Source organism: Micromys minutus (assembly GCF_963924665.1).
Source record: "Micromys minutus genome assembly, chromosome: 4".
NCBI lineage: Eukaryota > Metazoa > Chordata > Mammalia > Rodentia > Muridae > Micromys > Micromys minutus.
Window position 1 is genome coordinate 37,195,772 of NC_137973.1, and position 19,916 is coordinate 37,215,687.

The window sequence follows — 19,916 nt, forward strand, 5'->3', positions numbered from 1 at the left end:
ACTGAACCACGTTTTTAGTACAGTCTTGCATTTGACTGGCTAATGGGGCCAATCTGTAACTACAGAGTAAGAAAAAGTCATGAGATGGCTCAACAGGGAAAGACATTTGCTGCCAAGCCTGACGCCCCGAGTTTGAGCCCCAGAATCCACACGGTGGAAGAGAGAACCAACTCTAGCAAGTTATTCTCTGTCCTCCACAACTCACACCATGGTGTGCGGATGTGTGCACACATGCGTGTGTGCACTCAAATGATAAATGTTCCTTTTTAAAAAGAAGAACGAGGTAAGCTCCAAGACATGGTAGGAGAGCAAATCCATGCTTTTTCGTTCATTATTACTCCATCAGTCTCTGGTCTCTATCTTCTTCATGACTGAGCTTCCACTGACGACTCAAGGTGAGCTCAGTGTCGCGAATGAGGAATGATCCGCTACTGTGGCAGCTGTACTGCCTCCGGCACCCAGGAAGCAACATCCAGTTAAGGAGTTCCTGACCAGACCTTCCGCTTGGAACGCAAGGTCTATTTACTCTAGTTTTATAGGAGCACAGCTGAACGCTATCAGTTGATCCGTTCATGCCTCTGTGGATGTTTTATCTCACTTGCATGTGATTGCCTCAATTTACATTTGCCTAAACTAATCAATTATGTATACATTAAAAAAGAGACACAGTCTTTATTTTCCTGGCACTTGCTACAGCAATTTATGGATAAACAAGATTCAATAAATACTTAATGAAACCAAATCACGTCTTCTGAAATATTTTTCTCTTCTTTAATTTTTCATTTATTTATCATTCTCGTTTGAGTGTGAGTGTGTGCATGCCATAGCGCAAGCCTCTAGGTCAGGTGATCACTTTGGGGAATCCATTTTCTCCCTTCATTATGAAGTGCAGGAATCAAACCAGGCCATCTCACCAGCCTCTTCCTCTTGACTTCCTGCTGTTTCCACTGCATTAATATAATAGACTTTTCAAAATAATCTATAGCAAATGTCAAGGCCATTTCTACCTGTTCTACCTGTTGATGACTAAGTAGTCCAAATGTGCTTGACCAAATGCAACTGGGGGAAGGGAAGGGCTTATGTATCCCAGTCCACACTGAGAAAAGCCAAGGCAGGGACTGAAATAGGACAGGAACCAGGAGGCAGGAACTGAAGCAGAGACCATGGAAGAGTGCTGTTCACTGGATTGATTTTTTTTTTACAATCCAGGACCACCTGCCCAGGGCTGACACTGTTCTGTGTGGCCTGGACCTTCCCATATAAACCACCAGTCAAAAATCTGCCCCCACTTACCTGCCTATACCTGCCTACAGTCCAATTTGATGAAGGTGATTTCTCAGTTTAGCTTCCCTCTTCCCAGATGACTCTAGCTTGTGTCAAGTTGACAAAAAAAAAAGAAGAAGAAAGAAAGAAAGAAAGAAAGAAAGAAAGAAAGAAAGAAAGAAAGAAAAAGAACTGGGCTGGAGAAATGGCTCAGCAGTTAAGAGCACTGACTGGTCTTCCAAAGGTAATGAGTCCCAGCAACCACATGGTAGTTCACAACCATCTGTAATGGGATCTGATGCCCTCTTCTGGTGTGTCTGAAGATAGCTACAGTGTACTCACACACATAAAATAAATAAATCTTAAAAAAAAAAAAAACTAACCCGCACATAATGGTTAGTAATGGTTTACTTTGCTCAATTTATGTTAAGGGGTATATTGCTGTTGTTATGGGGGAGGGGTGGCTTTTGGGTTTTTTGTTGCGTGTATAACCCTTTTGCCTGTTTGTATTTTGTATACCACATATCTGCCTATTGATTGTTGAAGTTAGAAGAGGGCATCAGATCCCAGGAGCTAATAGTTGTGAGCTGCCATGTTAGTCCTGAGAAATTGAACCAAGGCCCTCTGTATGAGCAACCCCTGCTCTTGATCTTGGAACCATTATTACACCCCTTTTATAATAATAATAATAATAATAATAATAATAAGGAAAAATTAAATTTCATGATCTCAATTTCAAGGACAGTAAAACTTCTAATGTAACAGTATAATTTTTCCATCTAAAGAATTAAGAAAATAAATTTTGCCTTGATACCTATTCTTATCAGGGCTGAAGTAATGGTTCAGCATTAAGAATGCCAGCTGCTCTTACAGAGTTCACTTCCCAATATCCACAAGGCAACTAACAACCATCTGAGACTCCAGTTCCAGGGGATCCAACACTCCCTTCTGACTCCCACGGGTGCTAGGCATGCACATAGTGCACACACATACATGAAGGCAAAACATACATTTTAAAAGTAAAAATATAAGAGCACGTTGTAAGAGACCTCACCTTTCCAAAAAAAAAAAAAAAAAAAAAAAACGTACCAAAGAGAATTGGGGACCCTGACATTTTACTTAGAAATCCCACCTTTGCTTTCAGACTGCCAGATACTTAGTATCCTTTGTGGACCGCCATTAGACGCTGCCATTTCATTGACTCCCTAGTCAAGCCTGTGTTTGGCATAATGCTGCAGACAGCATGTGGTTCGGGCAGCTCTCTCTTTCCTTTGTGTCTCTGCAGAGCTGGGAGCTGCCCTTGGGAGCGCTGACAGTTGGCTTTGTGTGATGGGCAGGGATGGATCAGATTAGGCTCTAAATGCAAGAGCGAAAGTAATCACATTTTGGATGCAGTGTTTATAACTACCAAGCGCTTTTATTTATGCTAATGCCAGAGTCTGAATGGGCATTTCCAAATTATCTAGGGAGGAGAATGATTGCCTTCACTGTTCCTTTTTTTAACTAGAGCAACGGATCCTCTCTTAGGAGCTCTTCTGGTTCCTCACAATGAGTGTGCATCGCTCTGACAAGATGCAGCCACGCTGCTGATAGTTATTAAAAGCGTTAACGCATTAACCTTTAGCAACCTCATTTTTCACTTGGTACATACATTTAAGTGTTTTTATCAGGCTGAAGCTAAACACTAAAAATTCAAGTTAAAAAATGATCCATTTTCTTCAATCTAATAGGAAAGCATATGATAAAAAGCAAAGGCAGCGGGAGAATGAGGCGGCATAAATAATTGTTTTAGGGTCAATTAACATAAATTTATTCCCTTGTGACTGTGGAAACAAAAAATGCAGAGGGGAGCTGACTCAGAAAAGCCATGACAATTATTTAATCTTCGGAATTCAAGATAAAAGAATTGTGGATATCAGGAAGTTCTTTCTTATATAGTGAATATGAACACTAAATTAAAGACTTTTCAGACCATAATATTTAAAATAAAAAGCTCCTATAAAAATGTAACTGAGTAGACCTTGCAGCTATTCATAGAATTTCTGGACAGTAGGTTCTCAATAACTCAAATTAATGCCTGTCGTAAAGCCCTTTCCACTTTATAATAAAGGAAGAAGTTTATGGGTTACTAAAGGAATGCAAAGATAAATAAAACATAATTCCTTTTGGGGTGAAAAAAGACATATACATATAATACTACACAGGACAGAGTGTGATAATCAATGGATAAACAAAGACTCGAGGACAGAGCAAAAGAAGAAATAACTTGTCTTTCCCACAACAAACATTTACAGTTGACATTATTCTTTGTTGCTTTTTAGTATCTGAACCCTTGGCTATTTTCATAAAATTTCCCCACACACTATTCTTATGCAGTATGCCCCTACGTTCACTATAGAATTTTAAGGATCCTTCCTTGTAGCTAAAATGCAGGCCTATGGCTTAAGTTCAGCTGATCAGACATCAGCACCACCCCCAGCCCTGTCCAGAGATGACTGCCCAGATTGTAGTACTGGCTGCAACTGCAGATCCAACATGGAGTGAGTCCTGAGTGTGTGCTTGAACACTGTCTGAGCATGTAAGCAATACATACCCTTTAAGTGAATGATTCTCCATTCAAACCAACCATAGGCAACCAACAGCAATTAACAACAGCAGCTGGGTTTTTTTTTTTTCTCCCTTAGTAGTTCTACCTGTTGACCCAGCCCAAGATGTTACCCAGCCTCTACCACACATAATGGAGTCATAAGAATTGCCTCCAAGTAGACTCACCTCCAGAATCTCATTAAAGAGCATTCAAATTCAAGCTAAAGATATTTGCTTAGAAGGTCCAGAGAATACAACCCACACTTCTCTCTCTCTCTCTCTCTTTTTTTTTTTTTTTTTTTTAATTTGGGGGTACTGGGTTAAGGAAAATTTTCTTTATGCACCTCTGACTGTCCTGAAACTCACTCTATAGACCAGGCTGGCCTCGAACTCAGGGATCTGTCTGCCTCTGCCTCTTGAGTACTGGGATTAAAGGTGTGTGCCTCCACCTATTTGGCTACAACCCATTCTTTAACAATACTGAGTATAGACTGCTTTCCAGGCACTCTGCGGGTGTCAGGAAACGACAACGACTGTTTCTACTTTTGTTGGGACTACTGTCTTACATGGGAAATTAATCTCATAACCAACCCAGGAAAAATATAATTATAAATGAAATAAGAACTCTGAAAAACACGGTTTATGACAGCGTGGAATGAAGGAACCAACCAAACTTAAGTTTTAGTTTTGTTCCCTGTTACTATGACAGAGAGAGGGTTTGTCTTAGCCACAGAAAGAACTGGGCAGAGCAAAGAATAATAATGATAAAATGGCATAACAATCAATTTTTTATTATACAGTCTTTGCAGATATCTAAATAGCTACCATGGTGGAGTGCACCTTTAATCTCAGCTCTCAGAAGGCACAGGTGAGTGGACCCCTGGGACTGTGAAGCTTCATCTACACAATGAATTCCAGGACATCCAAGGTTACACAGTGAGATCCTATCTTTAAAAAAAAAAAAAAAAAGAATATACAATTTAAATCTCTTTCAATCTTTTCGTCTCTGTTTTTTTTTTTTTTTTTTCCTATTGTTTTATTGGTTTGGGACATTAGTTGGTAGTTTTGTAGTTGGTTGACCAGTTAGTTACATTTATTGTGAGCTGAGGTCTTGATATAATCTAGACCACGTGACCCAGACTGGCCATAAGCATCTGATCCTCCTACCTTGGCCTGCCAAGTACTTGATTCCCAAGTACAGACGTGGCATATTCTACCACGTCTGGCTTCTTTCTTTTAAATGTTATGACTTAGACTAGAGGTGTAGCTGAGTGACAGAGCATGTGCCTAGGACCTGTGGGGTTCTAGGCTCAATTCCCAACACACAGAAATAGAAAGAATAAAAATTAGTTATTGGCTATGAAAAAAACTTACCATTATTACATTTTGAAAAATGGTGTTTTGGGGGCTAGAGATATGCCTCAGTGGTGAAGAGCACTGACTGCTCTTCCAGAGGTCCTGAGTTCAATTCCCAGCAACCACATGGTGGCTCACAACCACCTATAATGAATGGAATCTGATGCCCTCTTCTGGTGTGTCTGAAGACAGCAACAGTGTACTCATATACAATAAATAAATAAATATTTTTAAAAGAAAGAAAAATAGAGTTTTAAAATACAATCTATGCTTCTTTTTGTTGTGTTTTTATTTTTCAAGACAGGGTTTCTCTATATAGCTAGGGTTGTCCTGGACTCACTTTGTAAACTAGGCTGGCCTCGAACTCATAGAGATCTGCTTGCCTTTGCCTCCTCAGTGCTGAAATCAAAGGTGTCCACCACCATGCCTGGATATTGGTGTTCATTTGATAAAACTCTGTGAAGACTAAAGTAATACCTTTAGCTGTTTACACATTCCTGAAACACAAAAAGCAGCCAATGGATATCTGGTATTGCTGTGATGGTGGTAAGGATGTTTGTGATGTTTGTAAGATACTTTGGGGGATGGAACGATGCCTCAACAGCCAGGTAGTGGTGGTGGGTAGTGTATGCCTTTAATCCTAACATTCTCGAGTCAGAGGCAGGTGCATATTGTACTTTGAGGCTAGCCTGGTCTACAGAGTGAGTTCCAGAACATCCAGGGCTACACAGAGAAACCCTGTTCTTGAAAAACAAACAAAAAAGCCTCAGCAGTTAAAACCACTAGCTGCCTTTGCAGGGGACGCAGATTTAGTTCCTAGCACCATTGAGTAGCTCAGAGCTGTCAGTGACTCCAGTTTCAAGGGGATCTGATGACCTCTTCTGACTTTGCTCTGACCTTACTGCATGCACAAGGTGCACTTCCATGCATACAACTGAGACATTCAAACACATACCATTTTAAAATCGAAACTAAATATGTAAAGGCACTTAGGTGCATTGGGTGGATATACTCAATTTAAGTTTTGATACTGCTTTTTTGTTTGTAATTGTATGAATTTTTCACATGCAGGGTGGGGTGTAGGGGGAGGACACACATACACACATGCAATAATGTTTGTGTTGGGGTTAGAGAACAGCTTGCAGCTCCAAGTTCTCTTCAATCACATTGGTCTCAGGACTGGATTTAGGTTGTCAGGCTCAGCAGCAAGAGCCTTTACCCTCTGAGTCTTCTCGACAGCCCTTTTATTCTACTTAATAAAGACGGTACATTAAGTCAAACTCACCAGAAAAATCCCACTTTTGCTTTAAAAAAAAATGCCTAATGATACCCAAAATGCTGACATTGTGCGGGAGTCACTTGACCTTCTTTAACCTTTACCAAGAATACTGACAATCCTGAAGTCTTGCAGCAACAATGGCAAAGGTCCAGAGAGGAATTCACCTACACAGCCCCTGATGAGCCACGTGGGATTAGCAAAGCTGACATCATAACCCTGCCAGTGCGCCCCACATGTACAGAGACTACTCACTGTTTTAAAGGCCAGTTATTAATTTAGAGAAAGGGGGCAGGGAGGGGTAAGGGAGGAAGAAAGGGAGGGTAAGTAGAGGGAGGGGAAGAGAGACAGAACAACTGTTAGTTAACTCAGGTGCCTGTGTGCAAACACCTCCATCTGACCCAGGGCACTCATCTTAGTCTTTAGAATTTTTTATTAGTAGGGGTTTGGGGACAGAGGACAATTTATGAGTGCATCCTGGCAAGCACCTTTACCCACTAGCCCTCTTGCTGATCCCAAACAGTTTTATAAAGAAAAAAAGTAAGCAAATAAACTTGTCCAACTTAGTTATCTAATTTATTAAAAGTTAAATTTGTTCTGCTCATTGAAATTGCTGTTTATCCTGGGGCTTTTAGTTTGTTTGTTTTGTTTTGTTTCGTTTTGAGACAGGGTTTTTCTCTGTAGCTTTGGTTATCCTGGAACTCACTCTATAAGACCCTGACCCTTGGTCAGTGGTATTTACTTCAAGACGCTCCAGAGTGAGACACCGAGACGCAGGTCATTGAAATAGCACGAAGTTTATTTTCCAGCACGTCAGGGTCGACCCTCAATCAGTCCCTCATGGTGAGTGACTGGAAGGTGACCCCAAATGGCTATAACAAGCAGTTTTTATACTTTTTAGCGGTACAGGTTACAGCAAAGTTACAGTTCAAACTTATTGGCTAAGCATATTGACCTTTAAATCTATTGGCTAGCAAGCATCTGTCTGTACATTCTGAGAATTTTCTACTAAAGAATGTTCCTGTGGGTGGAAAACAGAACCTGGCCTAACCTTGACCAGAGGGAGTGGGTTTAGGCTGGCAAATGTCCCTAGGGTCCTTCAACTCTACAGACCAGGCTGACCTCAAATAAGAGATCCAACTGCCTCTGTCTCCTGAGTGCTGGGATCAAAGGTGTGCATTACTGCCCCTAGCTGCTGTATATACTGTATACAGAATTAAAAGTCTAGTGAATCAATGGCTTTTGTCCCCTTTTATTGCCACAAGTCCACCCCCCCCTTTTATATTCCTATTTATGGTCATCCCAAGTCAACAAAGACTGGTAAAAGATAATCGAGAGTTCTATGCACGAGAGAGTTATAGTTCTTGGGTGTGTTGTATTGCACGAGGGAGCTGCCATCTCAGTTGTTCATCATTATATTCCTGGCTATCGCATCCCAACATCCACTGCCACACTGCAAAGTATACCCTTCAGTAGTTTTGCATATAGTACCAGACTTCCGAAGTCCTCACAATCTAACCTTAAAGCATTTCAGCATCCCAAAACATAGCTTCATTTTAAGACCTGTAGTATGAGTCCCCGAACCCCTGCTCTCCCCGTTGTGTGTGTGTGTGTGTGTGTGTGTGTGTGTGTATGTGCTCAAGTGCACATGCACCAAGCCCTTAAGGCAAGACCAAGAGCCCAACAGCTACAATCCAATATATAAATATAATGCCAGTCTTACGAACAGGAACAGACCATAAGTAAGAGGTGTGGCCAAAGTTAATCAGAAGGAATTAAGAGTTAAAAAGTACCAGAAGTTTGGAGAGATGGCTCAGTAGTTAAGAGCACTGGCTGCTCTTCCAAAGGCCCTGAGTTCAATTCCCAGCAACCACCCGGTGGCTCACAACCATCTGTAATGGGATCTGATGCCCTCTTCTGGTGTGTCCGAAGAGAGTAAAGTGTACTTACATACATAAAATAAATAAATCTTTTAAAGAAAATGTACCAGAAAGACAAGGGGAAGAAACAAAGTGAGATGTGTTAGAGACAAATCAACTAGGCTGCCCACAGTTGGGCATCTCATCCGTGCCAGAAGGCACCAAAGCCCCGCCCTTTTCACCTTCATTCCTGCACTGCTGGCACTAAAGACCTGTCCCCACCCCCGCCCTTTCTAATTGAAAGACCCCCGCTTAGCAACAGTAAATGCCATGTCTGTAAGGCTGTGCACACACGGGGCAGGCTAGGTCAGGGTCCCAGGTGGCCAAGCAAGATACCGGTGGGCGGCCAGCTTGCAATAGACAAAGAAAGGGAGACACTCAGACAAGCCCAGCTTTCAGATAAACTGCAGCCCCCCGCTGGTACCAAGAGTTGTGTCCTTGGAGCCATATTTCTGCCACAGTCCCTGCCAAACAAGATGTCTGCGGTTGACCACCTGGACCGGGGTAAAGACACAATATTTTGCCATACATGCTGAGACAAGGACGAAAAACAGCACCCTGTCCCAGAGGAGGGGCCAAGGCCACCCTTTCCGAAGAACTTGAGGTTTGTCCCCAGTTCACCCTAGTTTCATTTAAATTAACCAATTAAAACCCTGTTACTATGCTTCTGTACCTTGCTTCTGCCCCCCAAGCCCTATAAAAAGGGGACTGCCCCTTTGTCCGGCGCACAAGTCCTCTAAGAGACTGTGTGCCCACAGGTACCTGTGTAAATAAACCTCTTGCTACTTGCATCCGAAGTGAGTGGTCTCGCTGCTCCTTGGGAGGGGTCTCTTCAGACGGAAGATACCCTCCGGGGGTCTTTCACTAATGTCCTAACCTACGTCCACATGCCTAGTTCAAGTGTCCCCCAACTTCTCCAGAACTGAGATCTTTATCCCTTACTGTCCAGCTCTCAGAATCTGAGCCCTCATCCTGTGTGACTTTCAAGGAAGCTGTATTTCCTCAAGTATTTCTAAGAGTTCTGGGAAATGCTTCCCCACAAAACGTTTACAAATATATCCTGATCTTTGTCTTAAGCTTAGTCCAGGCTATTATTTTGTTTTTCCAAAAGTTCTTTTCCTTCCACATGAAAATTATTTCATCTTCCCAGAGGTGACCTCTTAACACAGTTTTATAAGTGTGAGAGTTTTACAATAGGCACTTCGCCAAATTATGAAAAGTACAGCTTACACCACGTGCTTCTAAATTTTACATCTGAACACGAGATAAAAAAGAGACTGTAGGACAGGGGAAGTGATTCTTTAAAACACAACATTACTACTATTCTACTGTGCTAGAATCTTCTGGACAAAAATGTTTTACGGAAGAATTCCGTCAGCTACCTTACTCGTTAAACACAGTCAGCCATAGTGCTGGAGAATACCAGAATACCTCCCAAATCCAAAGGCTTTCAACACTGCATCAAGGAAAGATTTCCCTTTGTGGGTGTGCTTGTGCACATAACTTTGTTGTATACCCAAGTACAGTCGTGGAAGTCAAAGGACGACCTCAAGTGTCATTCCCAGACACTGTTCACCTTTTAAAGGAAGAAGAGAGGAAAGGAAGGAAGGAAAAGAGGGGGTGAGGAGAAAGAAGGAAAGAAGAAATGGAAGGAAGTGGGGAGGACACAGAGGAAGGAAGGAGCGAGGGAATCGAGTGAGGGTGTATTTTACTGGAGGAAGGTATTTTTTTAAACAATTTGTTAAAATCCTATTACTAAATAACAAACAACATCAATCAAAACTAGAAGAAAAGTTGAACTGAGACTGGAACAGAAGTAACGTCGTGAAAACCCAGGATGTGGCATCAATCCGACCTCTGCAGCTCCACCCTAGAAAGGCTGTGAGGGAGGCTGAAGGTAACTAAGAATCCACCACTGCGCAGGCGCCGACCGAGCTGCCAAGACGCCTTTAAAGCGTACCCGGAAGTGACGCAGGTCGCCCTGAGCCGAGGCCGGGGAAAGGTCTGAGCGAATCGCCGAGGCTAGCGGGCCGGGCGCGCCTCTTCGGCCCACTATGAGCTGCACGATCGAGAAGATCTTGACAGACGCCAAGACGCTGCTGGAGCGGCTGCGCGAACACGATGCGGCGGCCGAGTCGCTGGTGGACCAGTCGGCCGCGCTGCACCGGCGGGTGGCGGCGATGCGGGAGGCGGGTGCCGTGTTACCCGAGCAGGTCGGCGGGGGGTGGCCTTGGGTGGCCGCTGCTGGCGGGTGGGTGGGGTTGCGCGGCCTGATTTATCTTGGTCCGGAGGGTAGGGCGGATGTGAGAACTTCCGGTGCTGTGGGTGCGACCGCTGCCTCCTCCGCAGCACCTGCCTATATTTGCATTGCCTTCGGTCTGTCTCTCTGTCCAGTATCAAGAGGATGCTTCCGACGCGAAGGACATGTCTAAATATAAACCTCACATCCTGCTGTCTCAAGAGAATACCCAGATTAGAGACTTGCAACAGGAAAACAGAGGTTAGTCAAGCTGTGTTTGTGTGTGTGTGTGTGTGTGTGTGTGTGTGTGTGTGTGTGTGTCTCGGTCTGTCTAGGGTTTTGTTTTTTTTTTTTTTTTGGGGGGGGGGGTTTCTGGTAATACTTTGGACGTTATTATACATGGGCCTGAACAGTTCACAAGAGTGCACATCTTATACATATATTTAGGTCAGTGCTTAAAAGGTCATCTGGTAACAGTAAACTCTGTTAGATTGCTCTTTTAAAAGTCTTCTTGGTTAATGACCTTGAAAGAATGTTTAGTGGAGTTGAATTGTTAGATGGCTGGAGAGTGGGCACATATCAAATGGAGGCTTAGATAACTAAAGTTGATGGTCTTTAAATGTAATATTTCGATATTAATTAGAGTGAGCATTAAAGTTAAGATTCAGGTTTCTTTAATGTTCCTGTGCAAGATGGAAGGCTAAAACTTTATCCCCCAAATATATATTCTTAGGGTTGTTTAATGACAATCGTGGTAATTGTCTTACAGAGACCTTTTACATCTGCCATTCCACTATATTTCCCTGTCCAAGTATTTACACAATGCAGTTAAGAAACAGCTTCATATGCACCAGGAAAATGACCCAGCAGGCATTGGTACCAGCCAGAAGGCCTGAATTGCCAAGCCAGAGGACCCAAGTCCATTCCAAGGACCCATGGGGTTTAAGGAGAGAACTGACTTCTGGAAGTCCTTCTCTGACCCCATATGTGCACTGTGGTGTTTGCACAAATCAACAAAATGTACTTTTTTTAAGTGAGTTCATTTTGCTTCTGAGAAGTAAATTAGAAAGCTGAATTCAAATCTATACCTTGTGATTACACATTTCATTTTGTATCCACAAGACTCTACTACCTAAAAGTTGTTTTTCAGGTACACTGTTCACTTCTGTAGGCTTGAATACTGATTTCCAACGTTGGATTCCCAATGTCCCATGGAGTGTTTGAGAGCTCCAGCTGTTAGGAGTTTTGCCTTGAGACCTGTCATAGACATCATTGCCAAAATGTGTTTGTTTGTTTTGTTTTTGTTAGAGCTGTGGGTTTCCTTGGAGGAGCACCAGGATGCATTGGAACTCATCATGAGCAAGTACAGGAAACAGATGTTACAGTTAATGGTTGCTAAAAAAGCTGTGGATGCCGAACCAGTTTTAAAAGCTCACCAGTCTCACTCCGCAGTAAGAAACACTGATAAATAAATTGTAAATAAACTAAACTGGAATTGTCGTGAGGTTGTTTCCTTTGTTTGCAGAAAACCATGTTCCTCTTTCTGCATATTTTCATAATCACTCTGTATTTGGCTGTGGCTTTGTGAAGATAGGAATAAGAGAAGGGGACAAGGGGCCACCCGCATCCTTTTTAGTGGTAAAGTTGTCTCTCTCACCAAGGAGCTCTTCAACTTGACACAAAGATGTAGAGTAGGCCAGCCTGGGCTACATATCAAGCCTGATGCCAGCTAGTGCTGAAAGCACTTAGTGGCTGCTTAGTTGATTATTGCACATTTTAACAAGCTGTAAGTTTTGAAGTTACAAGGGCATGAGTTCCATTTTATTCATATCTGCCACATAGCAAGCAGCCACTAACTTCATTAAATTACTCACCCTGTCTTTGTTTTATAGTCTTCCTACACTTTGATCCCTTACTGTTTAGTTGGGAGAAGCCAGCAATTACCTTGCAGCTTGTAGGGTGCTTCCTTGTCCTATTTTAGCTTGTACTATGTTTTAATCTATGGTAATTAATTAGAAGCAACTATTTACTACAGTGAAAGATGTACTACATTTCATTTTCTATAGACATTTTAGGAAATGGAATGTTTAAAATATTTGGATGTTTTAATATCTAAATATTTGAGTATCTGTTTTATTACATTTTTGACTGGTTGGGTGTTTCGTTTGTTTGGGGTTTTGTTTTGTTTTGAGGCTAGGTCTCATTTAACCCAGGTTGGCCTCTTAACTCCTAACTCTCCTTCCTGGGCCTCCCAAGGGTTAGGATTACATTACATGTGTACACATCACACCTTGGCACCTGGATATCAAGCATTCTTTTGAAACTTGGAAGTTATTTGAAATGCTACAGATTTATATTTTTATAGCTCAAAGTATAGTGTGATTACAGAGTAACCTGTAGCATGTGCTAAGGGAATCACTCCCCACTGATTTTTATTCCTCAAGGTTTTTAGTAGACATAAAATCTATACTGTGCATGCAGTCCGTGGTCTTTGTAACTAGAAACTCTTTCTTCATCCGATTTTCCCAGGAAATTGAAAGTCAGATTGACAGAATCTGTGAAATGGGAGCAGTGATGCGAAGAGCTGTTCAGGTGGACGATAACCAGTTCTGTAAGATTCAGGAAAAACTAGCTCAGCTGGAGGTAAGGCGGTTCATGTTGGAAGGTTACCTTTTTTTATTTCTTTTGTTAAGTTCGGTGGTGGTGGCAGCTTTTATAGGGCGTCACTGCAGTATATTAATGTTCTCCTTTTTACGAAAATGGCTCAAAAAAGAAGAGAGGGAGGAAGGGGTTCATCTTAGAATGGGGTCTGGACTCGCTGAGAGCTCAAAACTGTCCTACCTGAGCCTCCTGTGTTACCTCGGTTGGCAATGTTGATGTTCTCTGTGTCCTAATGATATAAAATTTCAGTTTCTCCTTTATACCCTTTTCAGGAAAATAAATAAATAAACAGCTGTCAATGGAAATGCCAGTTGTGGGGCTGGGGACAGAGCTCAGTTGCTTTATCTAGTAAATATATGAGTATACTTAAAAAGCAGAGAGAAGAGGAAGAGCGGATCATGCATAAGCTGACTTCTCTCCACAGTAGAACCTCAAATAAATAAAATCTAAACTTGATCAATAAATAGTAGTACAGAAGTTGGGCAGTGGTGGCACATGCCCTTTATCCCAGCACACTGGAGGTAGAGACAGACAGATCTCTTAAGGAGTGAGTTCCAGGACAACCAGGGCTACACAGAGAAACCCTGTCTCAAAAGAACAAAAAGGAAGGAAGATAAATCAGAACAGGCAAACTTTTAGAATTATAGAAGTAAATGCCAAAAAAAATACATAAGAAGTGTGGTCGGAAGGATGCTCAGCAGTTTAGAGCACTGGCCAGAGGACCCAGGTTGAATTCTCAGCATCCACATGGTGACTTACAACTCTCTAACTGCTGGTACAGCAAGTAGCACACAGGTGTTCATGTAGACAGCCCTACACATTGTATATCACAAAAGACTGGTGTGGGTACAGCTTTGACAGCCCTACACATAGTACATCACAAAAGACTGGTGTGGGTACAGCTTTGAGTGGATCCCCAGCACTTTATAAACTAGATGTAATGACGCATGCCTACAGCCACAGAACCTAAGAGTTTGAGATGGGATTGAGAGTTTTGAAGCCAGTCTGAAATACTTGGTGAGTTTGAGAGCAGCCTCTGTTTTATAAAGAAAAAACAATCTAAAGGTCTAGAAAGATGGCTCAGCAATTAAGAGTACTGGCTGCCCTTGGGAAGACCTGAGCTTAGTTTTCAACACTCAAATGGCCACTCACAGTCTTCCCTAACTCCAGGTCTAGGTCATCTGGCACTGCTTTCTAACCTGAAAGAATACCAGTCATGCATGTACCATACACATACATGCAAACACATGCATAAAATAATGCAAGTAAATGCTGGTCTATGATGGCTCATATATTTAATTCCAGTACTTGAGAGGCAGAGGATCTCTGAATTTGAGGCCAGCCTGGTCTACAGAGTGAGTTCCACAACAGCCAGAACTACACAGAGAAACCCTGTCTCAAAAAAACAAACACACAAACAAAAATAGATGGGTGGGTGGGTGGGTGAATGGATAACAAGACTGTTGGTTTTTTAATGTAATTACCTGTGTATGCATGTAAAAATATGAAGAGAATACACTTCAGTAGGTGGTTTGAAGATGTGACTGGTTATTTCAGGTCCTATATGGGCCCTTTAAGAAATTCTAAACAGAAAAGATACGGTTCTTGCCCATATCTAATGAAGGAAAGACATAGTACAGAATGGTCAGTGCTGGAAGACTGATCATAGTACAGAAGGTGGCTCACAGCCATCTGTAACTCCAGTTCTAGGGGATCTGATGCTCTCTTCTGGGCTCTGACATTCCAGGGTACCAGGATGCACGTGATGCACAGACATCCATGCAAGTAAAACATTCATAAACATAAGATACTGAAATAAGTCTAAAATGAAAAAATGTAATCCTTTAAAGTCCAGGTGTACCGGTGCATAACTCTAGTCTCTGGAGACAAAGACAGGCAGACATGTTTAAGACCAGCATGATCTTCATATCACTTTCTAGACCAGCAAACTTCACTCAGTAAGACTCTGATATTTTTCCTCTGTGATAGGATGCTAAGGTGTAGCTCTTCACAGCTGATGGCTTCTGGTGGGGTGGGGATGGGGAAGGACTCAGTTTTCTTTAAGAGACAGCCCACTGGGAGATGAACATGCTCCAGTGAATATATGGGCAACACAAATTGGACTTGGTTTTTTTTTTTTTTTTTTTTTTTTGGGTGGGCAGGGTGGGAGGACAGTCATGGTGAAAGGTGAACCAGAGAGAACTGGGAAATGAATGGGATTGGGATACAGTATGTGAAATTATCCAAATAATCAATAAAAACATTAGGTAAAAAATTTTTTTCTCTTTCTGGCCCAAAACAATATGTTCTGACCCAGCTTAACAGTTAAAATACAAGAAATATCTTTTCTCCCCAGCTTGAAAATAAGGAACTTCGAGGATTATTGTCCATCAGCAGTGAGTCTCTTCGGGCTGGAAAAGAAAGCTCTGTGGCCCCTGCTGCACAGGCTGCCAAGTAACTGGACTTCTGAGCACTGGCTGCAGCGTGCCCAGGAGAGGAGTGATTTCCTCTCCTCCCGAGAAGCGCCCGGACAAGAGTCTTACCGCAGACTTGATTTAGTGTTGGTTAGAAGTATGGGGTGGCAGTTTAGAACTGCCACTTGATATTCATTGTCCACTAAATAGTTTGGGGTGTGTTAGTAAAACTAGAAGTCTCCCATTGCTGTGTCAGAGAAACGTGTCACTCTGGGACCGGAATCTCTATATATTGTTGCCTGCAGTTCAATGTTGTTTCTCACAGCTTGGAAATGCTGAACACTTTTATTACAAACCATAATTTTCTTTTATATAGGATTATAAGAATCCCTTCTAAGAATTTTTAAAAGATTTATCTTTTTAAAAATACATACTTGGTGTAAACCTGGAATTTTTTTTTCTTCCACTTGTAAAAGTAATATGATTTCACAGAAACAGATTGGCAGGCTCTCTGAGTGACATTACTCGTCTGTGGGGTTTGGATCCTCTCTGGTGCTAGGAGTCGGCACTTTGTGGTCAGGTGTCTTTGCTCTTAATTTGAGAGAATCTATTACTAGTCCCCAAGAAATATGCTTGAAAACAAGTAAACTGGGTTTGGGTTGTTCCTCCTCCTCAAAGATTCATCATTCAGAGAGTGCCTAGGAACTGGAACCTGCCCCATCATGTACAGGGAGCTATTAGATATACATGACTGTACATGTACATTTGATTTAAATGCCAAAAATAGCTTTTATTTATTTGATCAAGTAGTTTTCCATTCTGTCTGCCTGGGGAACCTTCAGCTTAGGTAGTTGCCTCCTATGAAGAACATGTGTATATGTGTATGTGATGTATGTATATTAGGTTTCCCCATCTCCTTCCTAGGCACTTCAGTTGTCACCTGGCTGTGCCGCACAGAGCAACCCAGTGGGCTCACACTGGCAGTAGTACTTCGCTGATGTACATCACTGGATTTTCATTCGGAAGCATTTTTGCTACTCGCACGAAGTTACCACATTCCTGATGCCGTGCAGGCAATCATAACATCCTGAGACTAATAGATTCCTGTCAACTCCTTTCCCTGTCTTGATTTACTCATACTTCAGATTTGTAAATAATCCCTTTTACACTACCTGTTTGCCTAGATAGACTGTGATTTTCATTTCCCGTGTTAACTTTCACTCCAGATGCTCCCCTTGAAGTACACTAAGTGCCCCATGCGTACTCCACAAGCCCATCAGGAGTGGGTGTCCTCTACCGAGCCTGCTGTCACAGCAGGTCTCATGGACAGTGACAGCACTATCAGTCTTCCTTCAGCAGTGAGCACGGTGTCCCTTTATCTGCCTTATGGTCCTCTAGCACTCACTGCAAAGTTCTCTCCGCCTAGCTTCCAGAGGAACTTCTTCCTCCTTCCTGAGGATAGAGTGAGCTGTCAGGGCCCTGTGTGACATAAATTCTGCCTGGTATTAATGCTATGAGGGTAATACAGAGCTAGCACATTGAATGGAGAAAGAATGCTCCACACTTGGTGTGAAGATGTTAATATCTCTGATAGTTTATGGAAGCATTTAGTGTATAAAATGTTTAGTATGAAATTTATCTTTACTAATAAAAGCCACTTTTGAGAAAATTTGCTAATTTTACTGAGAAATGAATCTAACAAAGTTTAGATGGGATGCAGGAGCCACTGTCGCTGAGCCTAGACCACACTGCTGCTGCTCGCCCATCACCTGCACTAGTGGTCTCAAAAGATTTAAAGTCTAAGATGGCAGCCCTCAAGGACCGGCTGATTGTCAATCTAATTAAGAAGAACAGGTGCCCTAGAACAAGATTACAGTTGTTGGGGTTGGTGCTGTTAGCATGGCTTCTGCCATCAGTATCTTAATGGAGGACTTGGCAGATGAGCTTGCCCCTGTTGGTGTCATGGAAGACAAGCTGAAGGGAGGGATGATGGATCTCTAGTGTAGCAGCCTTTTCCTTAAAACACCAAAAACTGTCTCCAGCAAAGACTATAGTGTGACTGCAAACTCCAGACTGGTCATTGTCACAGTGGGGGCCGTCAGCAAGAGGGAGAGAGCCAACTCAATTTGGTCCAACGAAACGTGAACGTCTTCAAGTTCATTATTCCCAACATTGTGAAGTATAGTCTACACTGCAAGCTGCTTACTGTCTCGGATCCAGTGGATATCTTGACCCATGTGGCTTGGAAAATCAGTGGCTTTCCCAAAGCAGAGTTATTGGAAGTGGTTGCAGTCTGGATTCAGCTCGTTTCCCGTTACCTGATGGGATAAAGACTGGGAGTTCACACTGAGCTGTCACAGGTGGGTCCTGGGAGAGCACAGAGACTCCAGTGTGCCTGTGTGGAGTGGTGTGGACCTTGCCAGCATCTCCCTGAAGTCTCTGAACCCAGGACTGGGCACTGATGCAGATAAGGAACAGTGGAAGGATATTCAGAAGCAGGGGGTTGATGGTGCATATGAGGTGATCAAACTGAAAGGTTACACATCCTGGGCCATGTATCCTGGGACAAAATGGAATCTCAGATGTTATGAAGGTGACATTTAGTCCTGAGTAAGTGGCCCGCCTGAAGAAGAGTGCAGATACCCTCTGGGGAATCCAGAAGGAGCTGCAGCTCTAAAGTCTTCCCAGTGTCCAAGCCCTTCACTGTCCAGCCTGCATCAGGGTTTCCATGGAGACCACACACTTCTCATCTCAGTGGTTAGTTGTTGAGGTGGTCTGGGAACAATCTCAGTTCCCACAGCTCTGTCCTGCTGCTAAGTGGCACTTGTGTAGTGGTAATGTGGATAGTGTGACACACTGTCTCCAAGACACACTGGCAACTGTGTGCAGGCTTCGATTAGCCTGTAAGCCCGCTGCATTGCTGCGCTGGGCACCCTCACCAAACATGCCTAGGCCAGTGAGTTCCCAGTTAGTCATAACCTGGCTCCGGTGAATAAGTCCATTATGCATATCTTGTGCATAAATGTTCTACAGGATATTTTATGTATTCTGTGTCTGTAATATATAATTGCAGTATTATGTGAAATGTAAGATCTGAATATGGATGATGGAACCAACCACTCAAGTGTCATACCAATGAAAATACCAAATAAACTTTGAACAGTGAGAAAAAAGTTTATCTGGGTGATGCACACATGTAATCTCAGTACTTGAAAGGCAGGGGCAGGCAGATCTCTTTTTTAAGGCCATGCTGGTTTACAGAGTGAGTTCCAGGAGACAACACAGACCCTGTCTTGGAGAAAAGCAAAAAGAAGTATAGTTTTTTTTTTTTTCACATATTCACATACATAGCAACCTTGCCAAGTGATCATGACAGATGTCAAAAGCAGTTTGCAGCTAGCACAATACATCCAGCAATATAAATCTGCAAAAGTCACATTAACAACCTATTCATTGCAGAAGTACTGTATGCAGAGTTTACCACTGAAGTCTTTATTTCCATGTTCCTTAAAATGTGGCTCACTCGCCTATTGAAATAGAAATGTGTGGATGGAGTCTGGAATTTATATTTTAATAATCATCCCAGAAAGTGACAGTACTAGTTTAAGAATGTATCTGTTAGGGCTAGTGGGATGGCTCAGCAGTGCCTACCATGAAACAGGATGGCCTGAGTTCAATTCCCCAGAACCCACATGGTGGAAGGAGAGAACCAACTCCTGCAGATCACCTCCCGACCTCCAACACACAAACAGATAAGTTACGTGTGATGTTCTGTGCAAAGTATTTCCCTAGGAGTTATGTGAGTTAAAGAAAAAACAAACTTTAAAAAGAATGGTAAAGGAACTCAAGCATCTCGGAGGAGTGGGGATATAGCAGAGCTGTTACCCTATGTGCTGCCTGCCTGATACTCCACAGCAGATAAACTGGGTGTGGTGGCATGTGCCTGTGATCCCAGAACTTGGAGCAGAAGCAGGAAAAGAGAAATCCAAGGTCATCCTTAGCTAAATAGTAAATTCAAAACCAGCCTGGGCTACAAGAGACCTTGTCTCAAAAAAACAACAAAATGTTGTGCTGATAATTGTGTGGTGCGATATGTCTGGTGTAAGTGTAGGACACAGCACAGAAAGGGCTGTTTAAATTTGAGAATCCAAAAGTTGACCAGGATAGGGCTGGTGGCAGGAGGAGACCTAGAAAACAGCTGC

The 19,916-nt window shown here is 42.5% G+C and overlaps 1 protein-coding gene and 1 pseudogene across 3 annotated transcripts; both read left to right on the forward strand.

The window, feature by feature from the left end:
* Positions 1–10,397: 10,397 nt before the first annotated feature.
* Positions 10,398–18,426, forward strand: SIKE1 (suppressor of IKBKE 1). 2 transcript variants are annotated; one of them, XM_080915480.1, is made up of 5 exons: positions 10,398–10,613; positions 10,795–10,900; positions 11,948–12,090; positions 13,169–13,282; positions 15,657–18,426. In XM_080915480.1, exons 1-5 carry the CDS (start codon positions 10,455–10,457, stop codon positions 15,756–15,758), a joined length of 624 nt encoding a protein of 207 aa, XP_080771606.1. In that variant the 5' UTR covers positions 10,398–10,454; the 3' UTR covers positions 15,759–18,426. The 2 variants fall into 2 exon arrangements, with proteins under 2 accessions (XP_080771606.1, XP_080771607.1); XM_080915481.1 differs by having other exon boundaries at positions 16,639–18,426.
* Positions 17,429–18,391, forward strand: LOC308419706 (L-lactate dehydrogenase A chain-like; annotated as a pseudogene). Its single transcript has one exon. The product of its transcript is annotated as an L-lactate dehydrogenase A chain-like (transcript).
* Positions 18,427–19,916: the final 1,490 nt, after the last annotated feature.

Bases quoted from the DNA above. Each gene is read 5' to 3' on its own strand.
- SIKE1 (XM_080915480.1), top strand. From the start codon at position 10,455: ATGAGCTGCACGATCGAGAAGATCTTGACAGACGCCAAGACGCTGCTG. The intron at 10,614-10,794 runs GTCGGCGGGGGG...CTCTCTGTCCAG, and splicing joins GTGCCGTGTTACCCGAGCAG to TATCAAGAGGATGCTTCCGA. The intron at 13,283-15,656 runs GTAAGGCGGTTC...TTTTCTCCCCAG, and splicing joins AAAAACTAGCTCAGCTGGAG to CTTGAAAATAAGGAACTTCG.